Source organism: Camelina sativa, chromosome 6 (assembly GCF_030686135.1).
Source record: "Camelina sativa cultivar CO46 ecotype springtype chromosome 6, ASM3068613v1".
NCBI classification, from domain to species: Eukaryota; Viridiplantae; Streptophyta; class Magnoliopsida; order Brassicales; family Brassicaceae; genus Camelina; species Camelina sativa.
In genome coordinates, this window is record NC_141885.1 from 18262025 (window position 1) to 18283947 (window position 21923).

General features: G+C 40.7%; 7 protein-coding genes and 1 pseudogene across 8 annotated transcripts; 5 read left to right on the forward strand and 3 right to left on the reverse strand.

Annotated features, from left to right (window-relative positions):
* The first annotated feature begins 214 nt into the window (after window positions 1–214).
* On the forward strand, window positions 215–4513 carry LOC147942780 (glutamate receptor 3.6-like; annotated as a pseudogene). Its single transcript, XR_015559187.1, has 8 exons — window positions 215–369; window positions 643–824; window positions 943–1222; window positions 1493–2807; window positions 2906–3183; window positions 3279–3310; window positions 3384–3790; window positions 3943–4513. The product of XR_015559187.1 is annotated as a glutamate receptor 3.6-like (transcript).
* A 120-nt stretch (window positions 4514–4633) lies between these two features.
* Window positions 4634–7585, reverse strand: LOC104791383 (monosaccharide-sensing protein 3). The gene is made up of 5 exons (XM_010517253.3): window positions 7209–7585; window positions 6539–7105; window positions 5538–6463; window positions 5273–5460; window positions 4634–5187 (listed from the first exon to the last, which is right to left on the reverse strand). The coding sequence occupies exons 1-5, from the start codon at window positions 7285–7287 to the stop codon at window positions 4731–4733; spliced, it is 2217 nt and encodes a 738-aa protein (XP_010515555.2). The 5' UTR covers window positions 7288–7585; the 3' UTR covers window positions 4634–4730.
* A 477-nt stretch (window positions 7586–8062) lies between these two features.
* On the forward strand, window positions 8063–8625 carry LOC104791386 (uncharacterized). Its single transcript, XM_010517266.3, has one exon. It carries the CDS (start codon window positions 8063–8065, stop codon window positions 8417–8419), a length of 357 nt encoding a protein of 118 aa, XP_010515568.1. The 3' UTR covers window positions 8420–8625.
* A 42-nt stretch (window positions 8626–8667) lies between these two features.
* Window positions 8668–9826, forward strand: LOC104791387 (uncharacterized). The gene is made up of 3 exons (XM_010517267.3): window positions 8668–9299; window positions 9401–9517; window positions 9611–9826. The coding sequence occupies exons 1-3, from the start codon at window positions 8946–8948 to the stop codon at window positions 9686–9688; spliced, it is 549 nt and encodes a 182-aa protein (XP_010515569.1). The 5' UTR covers window positions 8668–8945; the 3' UTR covers window positions 9689–9826.
* Window positions 9827–10295: 469 nt separating this feature from the next.
* Window positions 10296–12703, forward strand: LOC104791388 (diacylglycerol O-acyltransferase 2). Its single transcript, XM_010517268.3, has 9 exons — window positions 10296–10802; window positions 10890–10964; window positions 11058–11143; window positions 11234–11340; window positions 11429–11584; window positions 11791–11877; window positions 12016–12113; window positions 12207–12294; window positions 12436–12703. Exons 1-9 carry the CDS (start codon window positions 10654–10656, stop codon window positions 12535–12537), a joined length of 948 nt encoding a protein of 315 aa, XP_010515570.1. The 5' UTR covers window positions 10296–10653; the 3' UTR covers window positions 12538–12703.
* A 140-nt stretch (window positions 12704–12843) lies between these two features.
* LOC104791390 (F-box/FBD/LRR-repeat protein At3g51530-like) lies at window positions 12844–14814 on the reverse strand. The gene is made up of 4 exons (XM_010517269.3): window positions 14622–14814; window positions 13653–14520; window positions 13427–13561; window positions 12844–13320 (listed from the first exon to the last, which is right to left on the reverse strand). The coding sequence occupies exons 1-4, from the start codon at window positions 14630–14632 to the stop codon at window positions 12994–12996; spliced, it is 1341 nt and encodes a 446-aa protein (XP_010515571.2). The 5' UTR covers window positions 14633–14814; the 3' UTR covers window positions 12844–12993.
* Window positions 14815–15394: 580 nt separating this feature from the next.
* LOC104791391 (uncharacterized) lies at window positions 15395–17705 on the forward strand. The gene is made up of 5 exons (XM_010517270.3): window positions 15395–15660; window positions 15989–16067; window positions 16154–16265; window positions 16363–17049; window positions 17139–17705. The coding sequence occupies exons 1-5, from the start codon at window positions 15558–15560 to the stop codon at window positions 17478–17480; spliced, it is 1323 nt and encodes a 440-aa protein (XP_010515572.1). The 5' UTR covers window positions 15395–15557; the 3' UTR covers window positions 17481–17705.
* Window positions 17706–17859: 154 nt separating this feature from the next.
* LOC104791392 (receptor-like protein kinase FERONIA) lies at window positions 17860–21533 on the reverse strand. Its single transcript, XM_010517271.3, has 2 exons — window positions 21010–21533; window positions 17860–20840 (listed from the first exon to the last, which is right to left on the reverse strand). The coding sequence occupies exon 2, from the start codon at window positions 20815–20817 to the stop codon at window positions 18127–18129; it is 2691 nt and encodes an 896-aa protein (XP_010515573.2). The 5' UTR covers window positions 20818–20840; window positions 21010–21533; the 3' UTR covers window positions 17860–18126.
* Between the last annotated feature and the right edge of the window lie 390 nt (window positions 21534–21923).

Sequence of the window (21923 nt, forward strand, 5' to 3'; positions counted from 1 at the left end):
GTAAAGTTTCAAACACTACACTACAACACTACAAACTGAAAATCTGAAATCTACCTATTCAAATGATCAATTATAGAGCGTTGTGTGATTGGACATAAAGGTTAAATCTTTGATCCTAATGCCCTTGAATGAATTAACTGAGTGTTGTGTGATTGGACATAAAGGTTAAATCTTTTACATTAGTTTCGTTTCGTCTCTTAAATATCTTCCTAGTAACATAGTGCAGTACTGTACACAAAAGCTTGAGCGAAAGATGAAGGTTGTGTCTGGGTTTTATTCTCAAGCAACCCCAAATTCTTTTTGGCGTCGTCGGCATCTGAACGCAGTGGAGTCATGATCAGACTTTGAATAATTTCCCACAACCTAATGGTACACTTTCATCTCTGTCTCTGTTTCCATTGCTTCTCCCACTTTTATTTTTTTGTGTCTTTCTAATTAGATTAGATTTTTTTTTGTGAATCTTTGGTATCTATCTTACTACAATTAGCCAAGAAACAATTGAAAAACACTTGCTTTTTAGGGTTTAGAAAGCAAAAGGTGTTGACTTGAGAAGTTTTTTTTTGTTGTGCACTAACTCTAATTCGCAAAAGCTGAGATTTTTCTATGTATCTAACATCTGAGTGGTATGTTTGGTATTTGAAGGAGCTTCTCACTTTGATGAGGAAGTAATCATATGATATTGAGAGTGGGTTGTGGAAAGATGAAGGATATAAGTAAGTGAGAGTTGAATCTGTTGAACACCATTACATAAAGTGGATCTCCACTATAATGGGCACTCGATTACTTGCTCCACCATTCCCTCACGCATAATGAGAGAGTGACAGGTCAAGCATATCTCTTCTCTCAACATTCCATTTCTGATTATATTTTGCTTCGTAATGGTGGTTAATTTCAGTGACTCCATGTCTTGACCTTCCAATCTTTTTGCACTTTGTGAAACAGGAAGCTGCGGAAATTGAGAAGATGAAGTGGGTTTTGCTTATGCTCATCATTTGCTATGCAGTTCCTTTACATGGTCTAACCAAAGTTGTCTCTGCTAGACCCAAAACTGTGAACATTGGCGCGGTTTTCACATTCAATTCTCTCATCGGTAAAGTCATCAAAGTTGCTATGGATGCTGCTGTTGAGGACGTAAATGCTAGCCCCAGCATTCTTAACACCACTACACTTCGGATCATCATGCATGACACAAAATTCAATGGATTCATGAGCATCATGGAACGTAAGTGACACTGCTCTGTGATTGTTGAATCATTATTATGTGCTTTTCTGTAGAAAGTTCAATCATTTCCTTTTTATTTCTTGGTCGTGTTTAATGCAAAAAGTGTCTTCTCTTCAATTCTTCCTTACCTTTGAATCAACTTTTTATGCTCGCTGATTCATTTTTATGTCTTCCGCTGTCTACTTTAGTTTCTGATACTACAATATGTCAATATGTAAGTATCCTCATGTCAGCTATCTGACTGATTGGTTTTATGTATCATATTAACAGCTCTACATTTCATGGAGTCTGAGACAGTGGCCATATTGGCCCTCAGAGATCAACAACCGCACGTGTAGTAGCTCATGTTGCAACAGAGCTAAAAGTTCCAATACTATCCTTCTCTGCCACAGACCCTACTATGTCTCCTCTACAGTTCCCTTTCTTCATCAGAACCGCACAAAATGATCTTTTCCAGATGGCCGCCATAGCAGACATTGTTCAATTCTATGGTTGGAGAGAGGTGGTAGCAATATACGGCGATGATGATTATGGCCGAAATGGGATAGCTTCCTTGGGAGACAGGTTAGCAGAGAAGCGCTGCAGAATATCATACAAAGCAGCTTTGCCCCCAGGACCTACCAGAGAGAACATCACCGACTTGCTGATTAAGGTAGCTTTGAGTGAGTCAAGGATCATTGTCATTCACGCTTCTTTCATCTGGGGCCTAGAATTGTTCAATGTAGCTCAGAATCTTGGTATGATGAGCACTGGTTATGTGTGGATTGCTACCAACTGGCTTTCTACAATCATAGACACAGACTCTCCTCTGCCATTGGACACCATAAATAACATTCAAGGGGTCATTGCGCTACGCCCGCACACTCCCAAATCTATCATGAAGCAGAATTTTGTTCAAAGGTGGCGTAACTTAACACGTGTTGGACTGAGCACTTATGGACTGTATGCTTATGACACTGTCTGGCTCCTTGCTCAAGCCATTGAAGATTTCTTCCAAAAAGGCGGAAACGTTTCCTTTTCGAAGAATCCGATTCTATCTGAGCTTGTGGGTGGAAACTTGCACCTTGATGCTCTGAAAGTCTTTGATGGAGGAAAGATGTTTCTTGAGAGCATCTTACAGGTTGATAGAATTGGCTTAACCGGTAGGATGAAGTTTACTAGAGACCGGAACCTTGTAAACCCAGAATTTGATGTGCTTAATGTCATTGGCACTGGGTACAGGACAATAGGTTACTGGTCTAATCATTTAGGCTTGTCTGTGGTGCCGGCTGACGAGCGGCAGAACACATCTTTTTCAGGACAGAAGCTTCATAGTGTTGTTTGGCCAGGACAGACAACAAAAGTTCCCCGTGGATGGGTGTTCTCGAACAATGGTAGGCATTTGAGGATAGGAGTTCCAAATCGTTACAGGTCCGAAGAGGTTGTCTCAGTTAAAAGCAACGGGATGATCACTGGCTTCTGTGTTGATGTCTTCACTGCTGCTCTCAATTTATTACCTTATGCAGTCCCGTTTGAGCTTGTAGCTTTTGGGAATGGACATGACAATCCAAGTAACTCTGAGCTTGTCCGCTTGATAACGACTGGGGTGAGTGCAAAATCACTTTTGTGGAACCTGTTCTGTTGCTGCCTCTGTTGGTGGTTGTATTTTTACATGTTTTGTGGATCAAACTATTTTTTACACAGGTCTACGATGCAGGTGTTGGTGATATTACCATCATAACAGAGCGAACCAAAATGGCAGATTTTACTCAGCCGTATGTGGAGTCAGGGCTAGTGGTTGTGGCTCCTGTTCGGAAGTTGGGTTCCAGTGCTATGGCGTTCTTAAGGCCGTTCACACCCCAGATGTGGCTTATTACAGCTGCGTCTTTCCTCATTGTCGGTGCTGTTATTTGGTGTCTGGAGCACAAACACAATGACGAGTTTCGAGGCCCTCCTTGTAGACAATTTATCACAACTTTCTGGTGAAAGCAGAACAAGCTCCAACTGGACGAACTCTATTCCAAACACTCTACAATATTTTCAGTTTTTTTCTCTGAAATATTTCGCTGTTTTGCAGGTTCAGCTTTTCAACTCTCTTCTTCTCGCATAGTAAGTGTTTAATTGTTTTCCATTCTTAAACTGGCAAAGATGGTGTCCAATGTTCTCTGCTGAATTTATATAGGAGAGACTACCACCAGCAGTCTTGGAAGAATAGTGCTGATAATTTGGCTATTCGTGGTTCTCATAATCAACTCTAGTTATACCGCGAGCCTCACATCAATCCTCACAGTTCATCAGCTGTCTTCGCCAATCAAAGGCATAGAAACTTTGCAAGCAAACCATGATCCTATTGGGTATCCAAAAGGCTCCTTTGTCAGAGACTATCTGGTCCACGAACTCAGTATACATGAGTCAAGAATTGTCCCTCTTAGCTCTCCAGAGGAATATGATAAAGCCTTGAGAGATGGTCCAGGAAAAGGTGGTGTTGCTGCTGTTGTTGATGAACGTGCTTACATAGAGCTTTTCCTTTCAAACAGATGTGAGTTTGGCATAGTTGGTAAAGAGTTCACAAAAAACGGATGGGGATTTGTGAGTATCGTTCTGAGTATGTTGTCACTGCATATAAAACATCTCCCTACTTGTTTAATGACAAAGAGTAGCCTGCAATATATTTCTGAATTTGATAAAGTGATAGTGATGAACTGATGATGATATGTATTTTTGTCTTTCCTACTGTTCAGGCATTTCCGCGTAACTCGCCTTTGGCAGTGGATGTGTCTGCGGCAATTTTGCAGCTATCAGAAAATGGAGATATGCAGAGAATTCGGGACAAATGGTTGCTGAGGAAAGCATGCTCTCTGCAAGGCGCAGAGATAGAAGTGGATAGGCTGGAGCTTAAGAGCTTTTGGGGATTGTTTGTGGTGTGTGGAGTGGCATGCGTGCTTGCTCTTGCAGTGTATACAGTGTTGATGATACGTCAGTTCGGAAAACAATATCCTGAAGAAGCAGAGGGGTCTATCAGGAGAAGAATCTCACCATCCGCACGTATCCACTCCTTTCTCTCCTTTGTTAAAGAGAAAGAAGAAGATCCCAAGGCTCGGTCCTCTAGGGGAAGGCAGCTTGAAGATATCTCTGTTAATGGTTCAAGTCGCTGCAACTAAAGTGTTTCCAGCTAATTAAATGCAACCGAGAGATCTTATAATGGCTCTAGTATGTACTAATCTCTCTTTTTGTTGCTACACGTGAGATCGAACTCTGTTTTTTTTTAATGTCATGGTGACTTTGAGTAATATATCTAACAATGTACAAAAACTAAAGACTTCTAAATGTCTTCTTCTCATCTCATGGTTACAAAGGTAAAAAGCTTGCAATTTGCAGCCTTGCAGGTAAAGCACCAAGAATATAGCGAAACTTATACAGACTGAGGAAGCATTTATGGAAGCCCAAGCTAATGGTATGGAACTGTTCTTATTAATGTGTTCATCAAATACAGTAGGAACGTTGAAAAAGGCAACAGAGAAAAGAAAGTTCATCCATCAGAGAGAAACGAAGCTGCAGCGTCTTGCTGTTTTGCACCGACAGAGAAGAACTCGGAGATAACTTCAAGGGGCATCCCCTTTGTCTCTGGTACCTTGAGGTACACAAAAACCCAAGCGACAGCACAGACAACTGCATAAATGCCGAAGACTCCCGCGAGGCCAAGGGATTTGAGCATGACGGGGAGAGTGTAAGTGACGATTATGTCACAGATCCAGAAAGTGAGGGCACAGATGGTGATGCAGAGACCGCGCACAGAGGTAGGGAAGATCTCCGAGCATAGGATGTTTGGGATTGCTCCAAAACCCATCACAAAACAGCTTAGGTACACTGTAACGCTTGCTGTAGATATCAATGCATTTGTTGTACCTCCAAGCTTCACCAAACTTCCTATCACCAGTGTTACCAGTGACAGTATTAGAACAGGGATAGTGGAAAGCAGCAGAGACCTGCAATCACGCTTTTGGTATTGTTACTTTTTCAAATTATACCATTCAGCTGAAAAAATGAGAAGGAAAAGCAGAGAGAACTCGCCTTCTGCCAGCTACATCCATTAACCTCATGGAAAAAAGAATGCAGGGAAGCATCAAGAGTGTGGTCAATGCGCTAATGAGGAGCGATGCAGACTCTGCACCTAAGCCAAGGTTTGTCAAAAGACTTGACACACCTGTTTCTTTTAATATTTGAGGTGTGTAATACATCACTCCATTTATTCCTGCAAACTGCAAACATGCTTCGTTTCCTTATTTGTTTTGCGTTTTAAATTTTTTACAGACAAAAAGGTATCAAAAAACATTACCTGTTGCAGTATCTGAAGCCCAACTCCAACTATCAAAGCTCTCTTTACCCCTGGCTCCATCAGCTCTCTCCAGCCTGGACCATCCTTTACCTTCTGTGGCAACATTGCAGTCTCTCCTTTACCTCCAGGCATCATCGATGCTTGGCTCACAAGTGCAGCAGCCTGAACGTATCCATTCTCCTGATCAGGAACATCAGCTTCTGGTTGGAAGGAGAGAAGCGATCCACGTCGTGAAAAAGGAATGTTGTTGTTGTTGTTCTTGTTGTTTGCAGTTTCCTCGTGTATATACATTCTCTGTAGCCCTCCATTGACTATTTGACCATCTGCACCAACCTTGTCATTATACTTCCACGCCAATTGCCATCCACCGCCTATGCTTGTAGCTGTCGCTGTCTGACCCACGTTTGCCATAAACAAGCTGCTCTGTCGCCTCTGCATGGTCCCAATGGTCCGCTGGTTGCAATCATCCGGCTCAGTGGTTGGCGAAAGCAGAGGGCTATTCAAGTTTTCATCTTGGTCAGAGCTATCATCATTGTTTCTCTCTGGATCCCACTGGCACTCCTGCCTTCCCGTCAATCCAAGTATACTTCCCATATTGGGGAAGACCATGCTGCGCGTTGAGGCGTTCATGTTCTCAGAAGGGAGTTTTTCATGAACGCTACCAAAGAGAGTGACAAGGGGGTCCATGAGGGATCCACCACGCTGTAACATGCTGCCGTGTTGGGACGCCAATGCGAGAGAACTCTGTCCTTTCACTGGCTTAGCCATCCATGACTGTCCATCCTCTGGACCGTATAGTTTTATCTGATCTTTCCTCGGCAGTTCATGTCCACTCTCGCATTCCTGGTTGTCCGGTCCAATAACATATTCTTCTATCGACGTGTCTTTTCCCACACCAAGCCCTTCAACCAGCAGAGCAAGCTCGCCTAGAATCACACCCCGAATTAGTCTAAGTTCAAAGTCGATAATCTAGAGGGTCTTTAGTGTTCATCAAGACAAACCTGAAACATCTTCTCTGCCACGGAGTCTCTGCAAAACCTGTCTAGCTTCATTCATCCGGCCTTTGCTAACGAGCCACCTTGGAGATTCAGGTAAGAAGAAAGCCGCAAGTACAAAGTAGGCAATGGACGGAATTGACAAAACCCCGAGCATGAGCCTCCAGCTCGGAGATGCTTCAAGGGACATCCCAAACACAAGACAATACGACAAAAACATCCCACCAGATCCACAGAATTGTGGGAAAGTGTTGAGTAACCCTCTGATCTCAGAAGGTGCGGTCTCAGAGATGTAGATTGGGACAAGAGTGACAGCTAGACCGATCCCAAAGCCATCAAGAAGCCTTGCGAAAAGGAGGACATAGACATTGGGAGACCAAAACATAACGATGCTACTGAGAAAATAGAGAAGAGAAGAGAGTATAAGCATGGAACGCCTTCCTACTTTGTCAGAGACAGGACCAGAGAAAGTAGTGATCAAAGTGGCTCCAATGAGAGACATTGCAACGATCAGTCCTTCTATCTTTGGTTCTTTCTCCAAATGAAATTCTTTCTTTATGTAAATTACAGCTCCTGCCACCAAAATAGAAACAACATCAACCATTATTACACACCTGCTTTCGTATAGTTCCATGTTAAAAAAACAAAGATTGGAGAAAGAAAGAAAGAGAGACACCTGCAATGGTGGCATTGTCCCAGCCCTGCAACATATTCCCTATTGCAGCGGCTAAAGCAACAAGAACTACACTCCTCATCTTCTTTTTAGAGTGATTTTACTTATAATTGGGATCAATAATAACCTTGTTGATAGAACATAATGCGTGTCTTCCTCTTCCGTGCAGAACACTTTAGTGTCCTAATTTCATTTCTTAGGAGAAATAACAAGACTTGTTTAATCTGATGGTTAATAAAACGAGTTGTTGGATGGTTTGTGTGTTTGATTCTTTTGAAACAGAACAAAAAGAAAAATAAGTATTAAAGTGATTTAACAAATACATGCAGCATTTTGAGAAGTGGTCTTGGTCAAGAAGAGAGATCAAAGGAGAATGTGACATTTCTATTTTTGACCGCTTCTTCTGTGTTTTACAGTTCACGTGAACTTCAGTCTGTGCAGTGTGCACCTCTAACTGTAGAAATAACGGGCCGAGTAAAGCGCAAGGCCCATTTAACTATTGACTCATCTTTAAAATCGGACCGGATATTAAACCGGGGTTTTAACGGGTTTGTACGGTTTGAAGTCGATGCCGGTTCAATAATAACATAAAACCCAAACCGACGACTCATCGTCTTCTTCATCCCGCAACTTCCATTAATCTACTTTCCCAATTCTCTCTCTTCGTCGGAGAAGGTCCTGTGGAAGCCCTAGACAAATCGCAGGTAAGTCTCAAAGTGAGATCTCGATTTTTTATACTTGATTCTCTTCTTTTGAAGGGAGATCATCATATTCTGTGGTTTCGTTAATGCTGTTTCGGGTTTTTAATCTTGTACGAAACTAAAAAAAAGCTCAAAATTTGATGATTTTGTGCAGAGATGGAAAATTCGAAGGTTCCACCTTTTCTTGAACCAAAGAGAAAGAAGATTCCTACTCCAAAACAAGCCTTGACCCAATTACCACCACCACGAAGCGTGAAAAGAGCTTTCACGAAGAACAAATCTGAACAGGTTTATGCAATTTCAAATCAACTAGAGATGTCTCCTAATTCAGATTCATCTCCAGGAAACGAGTACAGAGCACTGAGACGCAAGTATTTGCTGCTGGAGGAAGATAGTTTCGCATTGGAGAGAGAATTAAAGGAAGCTGAGGATGAGGTTCAAGCACTTGAAGATGAGAAACTTGAGCTCTTGGACAAACTCGTTGTTATGGAAGGTTTAGTTGATGCTCCTTAGATTCAAAATCCTAGCACTTTTCTTTTCTTGTTATTGGCCTCCTATTCATATGTACAAGCCCCCGCCTTATATATAGTAAGTAGGAACATTGTTTCTGATTATATAAGTTGTTGTGTTTGGAGGTTGGTATTGATATCTCTGAAGCTCACTTTGCTGTGCCATTCAAGGTGATCAGTCAATACTAATACAATGGTTTTGGAACTAAAGACATAAAACTTTTATACTAGTCTTGAGTCAAGAATCCATTTTGATTCATTCTGTTTTCTTACCAAGACTGAGTCCCAGAGTTTAGTTTAAATTTTGGTGAAATCCTCCTGACTCTAGTGCTAAAATAACCCCAAACCGTGACCAAAATGTTGTTTGCACCACGTGTCCTTCATCCACGTAAGGATGATGATAGATTAGATATTTATATTCAAGAATTGTAACGTGTGGCTGAAAATACGATTCACCGCTTCAGACTCTGTTTTAGAACAAAGTCGAGTGCTTTTTTCTTCTCGTTGGACTCCTTTAAGGGCATACATACATGGCCGCGTCTCTAACATCTCTTCCGACCACTTTGGGTCTGAACCATGGTGATGAGTGTTGCAACCTTTCACCCACCAAATCACCATTTCCACGCCATCATCTGGCCGCGAAGAGGAGCGTAATTGGTCACTCGTTGCATTACGAACTTAGTTCAGTGAGGAGATTGGTCGTGACGGCGGCGACGAAAGGATCTAAAAAATCTAAAGAAAATGAACCGTCTTGGGCGAATCCTGACTCGGATGAGCCACCTCCTTGGGCTAGAAATGAAGGTAGTTCTTCTACGTCCCAAGAGAGCTTTGAGGTTCCCTTCTATGTTTATCTGCTAGCCTCCGCGATTACTGCCATTGCTGCTGTATGCTTCTTCTCTTTTTTTTTTTTCACTGCCATTTTGTCTTTTAATTGCCGATTCAATGTCAAAGATGTTATCTTTATGCATCTTTTTGGTCACTGTAGATTGGTTCTGTTTTCGAGTACTCAAGCAAGAATCCAGTTTTCGGGGTCTTGGATTCTGACAGTATCCTTTATACTCCTGTGCTTGGATTCTTTGCTCTTACTGGAATCCCCACTTCTGTGAGTTCCTTGTCTCTCTCCTTTCTTGTGTCCATAATTTGAACCTTGTGTTGTTTCGTCAGCTGAAATAGAGTTGGTTTTTTTGCGTGTCAGGTATATCTGTGGTTTAAATCCGTTGAAGCTGCTAATAAGGAAGCTCAAGAACAAGATAAAAGAGATGGCTTTCTTTAAAAGAGACCTTTGTGTGTGATTCTGCAACTCATACTGTGATTGTTGTCCTCCAAATACTTTGAATATAATTCTTCATTTTCAATGGAGCTCGCTTCTGTACACTATTTATTGCCTCTTAGCTTATTATTTTCTCAACAATATGCCATGTTCCATTGAGTAAATGCTGCAGCTAAGTAGAGTAAACTAATGTGGAAGTTGCCTGCAATTTAATGCTCATCTCAATTTCCCAATGTAAATGGATGCATCTTGGTTTAGACCACATGGGATATGGATCAACAGGCAATCAAAGAGTTGTATATGCGATCACTGATCACCCTGCGATTAATATGTCTGGAGCTGATGGTAAGTGTCACTTCTGTTTGCCTTAGTTTGACCCTCCTTAACAATGAGTTACTAAAGAGATCCAACTTGTTATGGAAAAGATGTTGCTCAATGCTTACTTTCACTGGAGTCACAATATCAGTAGAATCCTTGGCGCTTGAAGAAAGTATCAGGTGAAAAAGAGGGTTTGTGTGCTTTGTTTGAGGCTTTGAGCAAAGGCTCTTTCCGGGAATGATCACACACAATCTCATGTGTTACCAGTTGAACCATTGTAAGGCAAAGCACTAGGCTCAACTAAGATATCTATTGGTATGCAAAAGCTGTTAGAGCATACTTAATCAAATAAATGTCATTTGGCCCAAAATAATTACTAAGAAGTACTTACGATGACCTACAATGCAGCCTTAAAGTCTTAAACTTTGAAAACTCCAACTAGGCAAATTATTACGGATCAATCGAGAAAGGATGAATCTTGTCGGGCTCTTTAAAAATGTGTTGTTTTAAATAGCTGAGTGGTTAAAAGATTTGGTCATTTGGGCTCCCCCAAGTCAGAGAAGATTAGATAGATCTGAGTAGAATCTTCGATTCATCGTCGTGTTCATCTGTGAAGCGGACAAACCAAAGAATCCGCCGGAACTGGAGATATGGGTGGTTCCAGAGAGTTCCGAGCTGACAAATCTTCAGACCAATTCCACTCCACCATCGCCATGGCTATCTGGCTTGGCGCCATTCACTTCAACATCGTTCTTGTTCTCTTTTCTCTCATTTTCCTCCCTCCTTATCTCTCTCTCCTGTATATACCCTTCTCTCTCTCTCCATCTCTCTATCACTGCTTTCACAGGTCTCAAATTGAACTCTTTTGAAAATCCTCTGTTTTCAGGGTCTTAAGCTTGCTGTCTCTGTTTATCTTCATCCCGATCGATCATCGTAGCAAATACGGCCGTAAGCTCGCTAGGTACTTCTTCTTCTTCTCTATTCCTTATATCTTATGATTCAATCTCCGATCGTTCTTGTTATTATCGAAGTCATCATCTTCTGGTTTGACCAGGTACATATGCAAGCACGCATGCAATTATTTCCCCGTCTCTATGTACGTTGAGGATTACGAAGCTTTCCAACCTAATCGTGCATATGGTTTGTCACAATCTTCTTCTTACTCCATAAAGTATCGAACTTTAAGATGGGTTTGTGATATCGCTGACTTGTTGTTGAACTATGATGCAGTCTTTGGTTATGAACCACATTCGGTGTTACCGATTGGAGTTGTTGCGCTTTGTGATCTCACAGGGTTTATGCCTCTTACTAAGATCAAAGTTCTTGCTAGTTCTGCTGTGAGTTCATGCTGCTTATGTCTACTTGTGTTTGTGTATTCTTAGGCTTGTCACTTAAAACTAATTGTTTTTCAAATTTTGTTTTTAGATCTTCTACACTCCCTTTCTAAGGCACATATGGACATGGTTAGGGCTCACCCCTGCTTCTAGAAAGAATTTTACTTCCCTTTTGGATTCTGGCTACAGTTGTGTTCTTGTACCTGGTGGTGTGCAGGAGACTTTTCATATGCAACATGATGTTGAGGTAGCTTTATTCTAGCTCACTTAGTAGCATTCACTTTTGCTTTGATAAAATCATCTTCTTCTTAAGAAATTTGGATTTCTTAGATAACTATTCAGATTGCTGATCTCTGATATATATATAATAGAGTTTATAAACCGTAGAGGAAAGGGTGTGTCTCCTGAAACATTCTGTTGATTTGCTTATTGAGCTGTATCTCAACATTGCAGAACGTCTTCCTTTCATCGAGAAGAGGATTTGTGCGCATAGCCATGGAACAGGGGACACCTCTAGTTCCAGTTTTCTGCTTTGGTCAGGTAGGGAAAAAGTGTTTTCTTCACAAGGTGTTATGCTCTATCTAGTTATCTATCTTCATGTACCTGAAACTCTCAAACTAATTAGTTTAACGTTTCTAGTACTTTACATTATGTTTCATGTATTTGTTTCTTCCACAGTCACACGTGTACAGATGGTGGAAGCCTGATTGGGATCTCTATCTTAAACTATCTAGAGCAATTAGGTTTACTCCGATCTGCTTTGGGGGAGTTTTTGGGTAAGCGTAAACCTTTTTGGGTTAGTTCCTTATACGTATAACTTTCCTATAAAGATCTTGAAAGAGGTAAACAATTCCCATTCTGTTTTGTAGATCCCCATTACCTTATCGACAGCCTATGCATGTGATAGTTGGTAAACCGATAGAAGTTACAAAAACTCTACAGCCAACTGATGAAGAGGTTAGTCATCATCTTGTATATTGTTTTTGCAGCTTCTTAGAATGATGTAATTGTCGACTCTGGTACTAGCCCGTTACTGTGTAGAATGCACTTATAAGTTTAGCATTCATCAACTTATAGTGTTATTGTGCATCTCCTCAGATTGCTAAGTTTCATGGCCAGTATGTGGAAGCGCTTAGGGATCTGTTTGAGAGTCACAAGGCCCGAGTAGGCTACCCTGATCTTCAACTGAACATTCTTTGAACAAAATCTCCAATGGAAATTGCTACTTGTGTATTAACATTTTGTTATTTGTTACCTTGGAGCTGGATTTGGATTTAATATACACATGACCCCATGTATGTCTTTTAACATACTGTTGTAGTAATGGAATACGTTTCTTGCTATAAAGCCTGTAAATTACATGTTATATTGTAGAAAAGTAGCAACGAGCAAGTGGTGTCATTTTAGGTGGATGCCATATAAATAAAAGGAACTGATTTATCCAATGGCTCTTGTTGCTTGAATCTTAAGATGAAGACACCATCCCAAGTATTGAACCAAAGTAAATCAAAGTAAACAGTTAACCTAAAATATATTACTCATATGTTTTTCTTTGGCATCTGACAAAACAAAACTAATTTGATAATAAAATCCCTCTTAAGCAAATTAAACCAAGATGTAGTAAAAGCTCAAGTGACGAGAATGAGTCTTAAGTGATCATTCGAATTCAAAAACAAGGTGACATGAACTGGAAGCCCTGACCACACCATCCAATTCGTTGCGCATCCTTCGTCTTCTTGCCAACTTACAGAGCCTTTTCGATTCAATGGGATCCGTGGAGAAAGTTGCCTTCTTCAGCTGTCTTCCGTTCCTTAGAATGTAAGTAGCCACTTCTTTCTCTTCTTCTCTTCCCCAATTGCAATTTCTCCACACAAATGTCTCGAGATGGGACAGCAAACATTCAGGGACATACTTTGGTTGATTCCATTTCCCTTGGTCCGAATATTGTTTGTCAAATTCTACATTATGCTGACGAGTACAATGCTACCAAAAAGGGAGATACAAAGTGCATTATTATCAGTGACTTCAAAATTAACCCAAACAAGAGACCATCAACAATAGCTAGCTAACTGATAATGAAATTTCTTACATCAACGAGCTTGAGGACTTGTAGTTTAGGAGAGCTATCAAGCATGAGTGTAAGTAGATTCCACCACTCCAATTTCTGTGTATACATCTCTAGATATACCAGCTGATAGTACATAACTTCAGTAGGGCATGCAATCTACTCATGAGACAATTGTTAGTATCTACAGAAACAAACAAATAAACATCAACAGCGATTAAAAAGAAGAAAAAAAAACCCGCAAAGTTACCTTCAGAGGTGACAAGTCCAAGGAAAGACGTTTGACTGACTTGACAGATCCCAAAATCTCCTCATTGACTATGTCAGAAACGTTTCTAATACTGGCTTCAACTAGCTCGGATGCATTCTCAATCAGGAAATACTCATAACCTTTTGAATCTTCAATTTCCAAGTATCTCAAAGAAGGAGCCTTTATCACATATCCCATGTTCTTTCCCGCCCTATAGGAATCGTAAAGCGATAGGGTCTTCAAAGATGGTGCATCAATGGTGAAACGCTCTACAGAATCATTAGAGTAATCTCGATGGACGACCAAATGTTCAAGATTAGGGCAGCTAGAGAAAAGGTTACGAACAGATTCATCGCCTTTGTAGACCACAGATCGAAGGTGAAGAGTTTTAAGGGACTTCATAGAAACCGGAGAAGGAACATCAAGAAGAACGTAATTCATGAGTTTCAAGGTCTCAAGTGTATCAAAGCAAAACAAGCTACTTGGAAGTCTGACTCTCTGGCCATGGTGATCGAGTACGAACTCACGGACATGGCGTGCAAATGCAATCGTAGCCCATACTCCGATATAAACACCATCAAACTGATCTCCAACTTTGAGATGCAAACTCTCTAGAATCGGAAGTTCATGTGAAAGCAAAGACTTTGTAACATTTTCAGCAAATTTGTATATGTTTCCATTTCCATATGATACAACAAACTCGAGCCTTGGTACCAACTTCCAAAGAGAACGCCATCGTTTAGACAAAACACTTGTGGCTATCACAGTTTTTGTTGGAAGCGAAGAGAGTATCTTGAGAAGCAAAGCATCAGGCAACTCATTGATCCTGTCCTGACTCACAAAACCTAACCTTTTCGAACTTTCACCACTATCAAAGAAGAGAAGATTTAAGAGTTAGGGTTTGGAGCTTACATTACTAAAGAACAAACAGTTCATAAAGGATGGATGAAGCAGAGTAAAGAAACAAACCCTTGTTCCATTAATTGCTCTGCCTTTCCAGGTTCGTTCCCAATGCTATCGTATTACAAACACAAACGCAATCGCAATCCTAACAGTTGAAACTCATAAGGCTAGCTCTCTTGGAATCAGAGTAACACTGACTGAATCTGTGAGACATACGACGACGAGATGATTAGAGGGAACAATGGCGACTATTGAGAATATTAGGGGTTTTAATTGAAGAAACCGGTTTTGTTCGGGTGGAAGTATAAACCGAACCGAATTCAACAGGATCAGTTAACCATGGTTACTTTCGGGTTGGTTTTTGAAATCCAATTCAATCAGCTCTACAATAATGATACCGATCCGGTTTAATCAGTAGTGGCATGAATGTGAAGCTCTAACCACACCATTCATCTCGTTGAGCATCTCATTCTCAAAACCTCTCTTTGGATTCAATGAGTCTATGAGACCGACGAGCAGAGCCAGGGCTTGCACCCATTGTTGTGAATTAATATTTTGCATGGACCAAATCAAAGCAAACCGAACAAAGAAAAGATGATTATTAAAACAAGTGTAACAGTTAGATAACTAACTTATTTCCGTGCATCATATCGTGACACGTCTGTTTCCACGTCATAAGACGATCAGGCTTTAGTTGAGTTTTCTTGTTCACATTGGGTTTCAGTTTAAAGTAAATTTCAAGAAAACGACCTGAAAACTAAAACCACACGGAATGAAAAATGCCTCTTGAAGCTGACTCCCTTTATAAACTAAAACACAAACTACCCCCCACCCAACCTACCGTATCCCACCACTTTCTTACATCTCTTTCACTCTTTGTCAACTCTTTTTTTAATTATTCAAAACCAATATTTTGAAACATTCTCTATCTCTTTCTCTCTTTGTTTGTATCTGAATTCTGTTTTCTTTCCTCTGTTCTTTGCCGTGTGTTTTAAACCGTCGATGAGCGATCGGAGTCTGAAAAAGTCTCTCACCGGAAAAAGCAATCACCCGGCCGACGAGAATTTGGATCTCTTCTCAGTCAACCGTGAGGCCTCTTTGGATGGTATGATCATCTATCATTAATTCATTACTCCATTGACTTGTCTTTTTCTTTTCTACAACGCACAAGCACACATTGAATTCGTTCTTCTTGTTGTATTTTGATTGCTGTCACGCTTTAACATTCCAAGAAAAACAATTATGTAGTAATCTCATTCGATTTTCCACAATTTACTAGGTTTATGTGAATTAGTTATTGAGACCGGAGGATGATATATGTTTAATCGATGATTCACCAATAACAAACGACCTTCTATGTATTCAATATTCAGCTTTCAATCAATTACTATTGTTTCCATATTTATGCGGTGTTCTATATATGTGGCATGCAGTTTTGCTTAAACTAGGAAAAGAACAAGCTAAACTTGCTAAGCCTGAAGCTCATGATGTGAAGAAACATGAAAATGACTCGTAAGTTACTTTTGTGTAATAATCCCTCGTTGAATTTATATTGTTGCTTTTAGTCCATTGTCAACAATTACTATTGTTGCTTTTAGGCTTTATAACATTTTCGAAGTTCCATTGGGAACTCTCTCTCGATTGGTTCTAGAAGCTAGAAACACAACTTTGAAGCCTCAGTCCATTTCTACTACAAGGGCTGTCTTAAGGGTAATGATGCACCAAATTAAATTAGCGAGCTATTTACCAAATTATCATATATTTAAAGAGGTTCATATAAGATTTTTAACTAATCGCATTCCCACAGAACGAGAGCGACCCATCTTCAAGACCAACGAGAAGCGGTTCAACTATTCGTCCCTCCAACATTCCCACGCTCAGATCCTCTTCGGTCCCCAGGAAGACGACAGCAACAACTTCAGCTTCAGCTTCAGTTTCTTCTCCGAAGAGAACTGTCTCTCGATCTTTAACCCCCATATCACGCAAAACACCTTCACCTTCTTCAACTCCTTCAAGAATAAGTACAACTACTTCAACCACTCCTTCCTTTAAAAAAACTGGAGACGCTCAAAGATCAAGATCGTTGACTCCAAGGTCAAAGCCTGATCTTGCAGCAAATTCAGCTCCACCTTCAAGTAAGACCAATGTGCGTTCTGCTTCTGTGTCATCACGTGGATGTGTACGTCGTGATAAATGCATCCCAGTTTCAACAACACCTCAGACACCACCAAGACAAAAAGAAACAGTCACTCTAGCGTTTGGTAGACCAGTGGGGAATGTAATTAGTTCGCCAAAACGGAACACTTCCCCGGATGTTACAAGAACAAGGCCTAAAGGACGCTCTGCTTCTCCTTCTCGGATTCCGACTTTTTCAGGCGTCACGCATACAACAACAACGCCCAAGTCTGTAAAGCCATCTGCAACTGTTGCAGATTCAACTAGGTCAGGAAGGAGATTGTCAAGAGCTTCGGTTCAAATGGCTATCAATCACTTGGTAACGTTCTCTTGTCATTGTTTATTAGAGCCGAATACATTTGTCACTTAAAACGTTTCTAGATAGTAATAGTGTCACTTCAAATGCAGGATGTGACACGAAATGGTAAAGTTGGAAAAAATGCGTATTCAAGCACAATGTTGTACCCACACAGCATCAGAACTTCTTCTTCGGGTTTAAGAAAGCAGTGTGGTAGTAGTACTGAAGGAAGCTGCAGCAGCAGCAACCATGAAGAGGAAGATGGAAGAAGCTTAACCAAAGAAGGAATTAACACAGAGAATAAGAACGACAGTGCTCGTTACGATGCACTCTTGAATGTTAAAGATGTGAAGGATACAAACTGGCTACTCAACATTGATGATGAATCTCATCATTCTCTCATCTTCGATAATGCTTTCGACTCTCCTCCTGACCTCTTCTCTCCTCTTTGACTCTTTTTTTACTTGTTTGTTTTAATTTTAAAACGAGAGAGCTGCTTGGAAAAATAATCTTGTTTCACTCTTTTTAATTTTTTTATGCAACAAAGAGAAAAACAAATATAAAAAAGGAGTTATTCTAGTAATTGTTTCTTTGAAAGTGTTGCTTGTATTGGATCAACAGAAATAATGTATAAAATCCATATAAAACAGAGAAGTGGTGGTTGATGCATTATGTTACATTTTGTATCGCAATTTATTTTACATCCATTTGGTTTCACACTTTCACTCTCGGTTCTCATAAGTGGTTCGTCTCATGTCTGGTTTGTTCACATCACAAGAGTTGTAACTTGTAATGGTTAGTAACGAAGCATCCATTACCAAAAGCGTTATAGACAACAAACCAAATAGTACACTGATCAGATTCATGTTTAATGTTTTGTAGAAAGAAGAAAAAAAGAAGAAATACATTATTTTTTACACTCTCCATCATGGTAGTATCATCAAATACACAAAATCCAAAATTCTAAATAAATAACAGAAAAGAGAATTATAATAAATAGTTAAAGAAAAAAAATATAAAAGAGAAACGAACCCGCCTCCATTTTGGATGGAGCCAGTTTAGAAAGGTAGGTAGTGTGTACCGTGTTTTAAAGACTCTCTAACGTCCCTTAGGATTCATGATCTGAGAAAACACAGCACTTGGAGTGAGTCCATCTGAATCTTCGCTGGCCAAACTCCGACCACCGATGCTCATGTCTATTCCACTGCTCCTCGAGTCCGTTACATTCCCTTCATACACATCAGAACTCTTGTCGTTCTTCCCTTTACAGTTGCCATCATCGTACTTAATCTCATCCATGTCCATGTCACTGCATATTCCTTTCCCGCTCTCCTCTGCGCTTTCTTGAAGTTGCAACGCAAATTCCAAGTTCCACAGAACATCTCCCATCGATGGTCTCTCAATGCCCTGGTCTAGTACACACTTCATCGCGGTTTCAGCAAACTTTTTGAAGCACTCCGGTGTGATCTTGCCCTTGAGATATGGATCAACGATCTGGTCAAGCATGCCTTTCTTGTAACAGTATGGTGCCCACTCAGCTAAGCTCACTTGTTCCTTTGCCAGTGTCGGGTTCAAGGCTGGACGCGCGCATAGGGCTTCGAAGAGAACGACGCCAAAGGAGTAGACATCGGATTTCTCAGTCAGTTGCTGCCGTCTGAAATACTCTGGGTCAAGATAACCGAAACTTCCTTTCACGACTGTGCTCACGTGTGTGTGGTCTAGTGTAGGACCAGTCTTCGATAGACCGAAATCAGAGACCTTGGCCACCCATTTCTCATCCAATAGAATGTTTGTTGTCTTCACATCTCTGTGGATGATTGTGTGTTTTGCACCAGTGTGTAGATAATGTAAACCTCTTGCTGCTCCGATGCATATCTCAAGACGTTGCTTCCACGGAAGAGGAGAATTCTGAGTTTTGTAGAGATGCTCTCTCATTGTCCCATGAGCCATGTAATCATACACCAGAATCATTTCGCAGTTCTCTTCACAGTATCCAATCAAGGACACAAGGTGACGGTGCCTAAGCTTCGAAAGCATTTCAATCTCAGTCTGGAACTCGTGTACACCTTGCTCAGACATCGGGTTGCCTCGCTTGATAGCTACCTTTGTAGTTCCACCATCAATTTCTCCTCTGTAAACCTTTCCAAAACCTCCAACACCAAGCACCCTGGACTCATCAAAGTTCTTAGTAGCTGATTTGATCTCAGCAAACGAGAAGTGACGGCATAGATTCGACGGAAGGGATGATGCATAACTTCCTGTTGTGTTCGTCTTCCCCGAGCCAGCAGAATGTGAGTTCCCATAGAGAGACAGTGGAAGCCACCCTGATGTTGCATCACTTGCAGGCTGGTAATCACCACGCTTACGTCTGCGGTAAGCACCAAACACACAGAAACCAATGATAAGTGCCAGAACAAGCGCACCACTGGCTGCACCAGCAACAACAGCCGTATGACTCTTTGATTTCCTAGAACGCGCGGGTAGGACTTTAGATGGATCAGCAGTCACCTGTGGACCAGGTATAGGATTAGGACCTGCAAGATTACCATCAGAGGTATTCATCTTGAATATCTCAAGTCCATTAAGAATAACATCATAATACTCAGGCTTGTTAATCGTGTTTGGATGAAGAGCAAGCCACAGATCTTGCTGTCCCTTCCCATCAGGTGTGTTCACCACGTAATCCTTGTGATACGCAATCCCGTTACCAGACGTCCAGCCAGCCACATCAGCTTCAGGCTCAGCTGTTTGATTGTTGAGGTAGATTATAAACACACGTTGGTTGATCTTAGTGATGTTGGGAGAAACCTCACAGAAATGGAGCCTGACTAGGTAACTAAACCCAGAGTCAATACTGAAAATCCAAGTCAGATTGTAGTTTTGATTGATCTGAGCAGTCGGACCCATAGACCTAGCCGTTGAATAAACATCCACAGGAGCAACATAAGTAGGAGTACCCGTAGGGTACTTAATGGTCATGTTGGGATCAGCAGTCTCAGGAATCCCAAGGCCAGCACCAAAGATATAAGGCTGATCATCATACCAAGACCTAAACAAACCCGTATCAGCAGAAGGAGAGATATCATTCCCTCCAACGTTAAGCCTATAAACGTTCTCAAGAGCAGTACTGTTATCAATAGTAACAGCACCAGACGATCCAACCATGGACAAAGTCCCATCAGTACTACTATAAATATCAGGCATCGAAGTAACCTCAATCCCATTAACAAACGCATAAGCATTAGCCGGACTCGTCTCCGGCGTGAACGTCATGTTCAACGTTCCACCTTCAACATTGACAACAAACTCCTTGACGATGAAAGCGTAAGTCAACGCCTCAGCGGTCTGAGCAGCGCTGAAGTTCTTGAGAAGAGTGTAAGGACCAGAGGAGACGGAGAAGAGCGAGTTTGTAGCGTTGAGACCATCGTAAGAGTTAGGGTAGAAGTAAAGACGAACGAACTTGCGACCTGACGCGACGGGGAAAGTGTAAGTGAAAGGAGATCGGAAAACTCTAGCCGTCATGTAAGGAACTTCGGGAACGGAAGGATCTTGTGTTAACGCCGGAGATGTTTTCGAGTCTCCTGAGGGAGAAGACAAGAATTTTGATTTGACATCGGGGATCCATGTACGTTTATCAGCGTCGTCGAGATCAGAAGCGCCACCGCAGTTTAACAAGATCTTCTCTGTTGGAGAGTAATCGATAGCTGAGATTAAAGAAGTAGTTGCAGAGAACAGAAGAAGAGGAAGAAGAAGAGAGAGACGGAATCGTCCCTCCGTGATCTTCTTCATCGATCAAGAACTTCTTCTCAGATCTATCAATGAAGACAAGAATTAAATCAAAACTAGGAAAGTTTCACAGATCTAAAAATGGAAAGAGTTATGTTCGTTTGATTACGGATATTAAGGTTAAAAAATTGAAGTTTGAACTGAGTAGTAAGGAGAGTGAAGTGAAGAAGAAGATGATGATGATGAAGAACATACCTGAAGAATCGGGGAAGAAAAAAACCCTAAGCGATGAAATCGGAGTTTTTTTGGAGAAGACAGATAGAGAGAGAGAGATGAAGAAGAAAAAAAACAATTAAATGAGTGGGAGAGGTTAGTATTATTATTATTATTATTTCGTTATGACGGACGACAAAACGGACAGCATTGTTGCCTCCCTCTACGCGTTTTACGTTTTTTTTAATCTATAAGATTAGTGTATAAAGATTAATTTAGATACAATACTACGATATAGTCTTCTATAGGCTTGGTTTTTATAATTAATTGACGCCGGCCTGAGGAGAATGTTGAAAGTGACGATAATGACCCTTCCTTGGGGAAGAACAGCTGGAATTACATGTCCGAGACCATCGTAGGATAATGTTGATTGCTATGGTGGTGTGAGATACTGGATGACAGTGCATAATTTAAGATAGATAATTTTTTTTTTTAGAAACGCGTATGTTTTTTTTTTGTGTTCGGTGGTGACGATTCGCTCGTGGCTGAGCTGGTTCTCTTTCTTTATATAATACGACTAAAAAACGGAAAGAGAGAGTGGGGTTTGTTTTGATTGTAACTCTTTTTGTTTGTTTACGTAATCATGGGCTTTTTCTTTTATTCCTTGTCTCAGTTTTACCTCATTTGGCCCGGATAAATGTGGGCCTTCTTCTCTATCTAAGTTTCTTTGTACTGATATAGAGACATATATATAAGAATGTACACAATCTTCTTGATGTTATGATGTATATATAGTTCATGAATCATCATAATAAGAAGTGTTGTTACAAAAAAGTTTCCAAGAGAGTGACAACACTGGAAAAAGAAGGGAAAGTACAAAAAGTTATATTAAATCTGTTCGTATGCATGATACAAAATTTTGAAATTAAAAAATTGGAAACACAACACAGGTTTTT

What these genes read in the sequence shown, in the direction of transcription:
- LOC104791383 (XM_010517253.3), bottom strand. Translation starts at nt 7,287, where the DNA reads ATGAGGAGTGTAGTTCTTGTTGCTTTAGCCGCTGCAATAGGGAATATG. An exon ending in GGACAATGCCACCATTGCAG is followed by an intron (nt 7,106 to 7,208) that starts GTGTCTCTCTTT and finishes TTTTGGTGGCAG; the next exon opens with GAGCTGTAATTTACATAAAG. An exon ending in TGGCAGAGAAGATGTTTCAG is followed by an intron (nt 6,464 to 6,538) that starts GTTTGTCTTGAT and finishes GTGTGATTCTAG; the next exon opens with GCGAGCTTGCTCTGCTGGTT.
- LOC104791386 (XM_010517266.3), top strand. Translation starts at nt 8,063, where the DNA reads ATGGAAAATTCGAAGGTTCCACCTTTTCTTGAACCAAAGAGAAAGAAG.
- LOC104791387 (XM_010517267.3), top strand. Translation starts at nt 8,946, where the DNA reads ATGGCCGCGTCTCTAACATCTCTTCCGACCACTTTGGGTCTGAACCAT. An exon ending in CGATTACTGCCATTGCTGCT is followed by an intron (nt 9,300 to 9,400) that starts GTATGCTTCTTC and finishes TGGTCACTGTAG; the next exon opens with ATTGGTTCTGTTTTCGAGTA. An exon ending in TTACTGGAATCCCCACTTCT is followed by an intron (nt 9,518 to 9,610) that starts GTGAGTTCCTTG and finishes TTTGCGTGTCAG; the next exon opens with GTATATCTGTGGTTTAAATC.
- LOC104791388 (XM_010517268.3), top strand. Translation starts at nt 10,654, where the DNA reads ATGGGTGGTTCCAGAGAGTTCCGAGCTGACAAATCTTCAGACCAATTC. An exon ending in CCAACCTAATCGTGCATATG is followed by an intron (nt 11,144 to 11,233) that starts GTTTGTCACAAT and finishes ACTATGATGCAG; the next exon opens with TCTTTGGTTATGAACCACAT. An exon ending in TGCTTTGGGGGAGTTTTTGG is followed by an intron (nt 12,114 to 12,206) that starts GTAAGCGTAAAC and finishes TCTGTTTTGTAG; the next exon opens with ATCCCCATTACCTTATCGAC.
- LOC104791390 (XM_010517269.3), bottom strand. An exon ending in TGGACTTGTCACCTCTGAAG is followed by an intron (nt 13,562 to 13,652) that starts GTAACTTTGCGG and finishes TCTCATGAGTAG; the next exon opens with ATTGCATGCCCTACTGAAGT. An exon ending in AAGTCCTCAAGCTCGTTGAT is followed by an intron (nt 13,321 to 13,426) that starts GTAAGAAATTTC and finishes CCTTTTTGGTAG; the next exon opens with CATTGTACTCGTCAGCATAA.
- LOC104791391 (XM_010517270.3), top strand. Translation starts at nt 15,558, where the DNA reads ATGAGCGATCGGAGTCTGAAAAAGTCTCTCACCGGAAAAAGCAATCAC. An exon ending in AAGAAACATGAAAATGACTC is followed by an intron (nt 16,068 to 16,153) that starts GTAAGTTACTTT and finishes TGTTGCTTTTAG; the next exon opens with GCTTTATAACATTTTCGAAG. An exon ending in CTACAAGGGCTGTCTTAAGG is followed by an intron (nt 16,266 to 16,362) that starts GTAATGATGCAC and finishes GCATTCCCACAG; the next exon opens with AACGAGAGCGACCCATCTTC.
- LOC104791392 (XM_010517271.3), bottom strand. Translation starts at nt 20,817, where the DNA reads ATGAAGAAGATCACGGAGGGACGATTCCGTCTCTCTCTTCTTCTTCCT.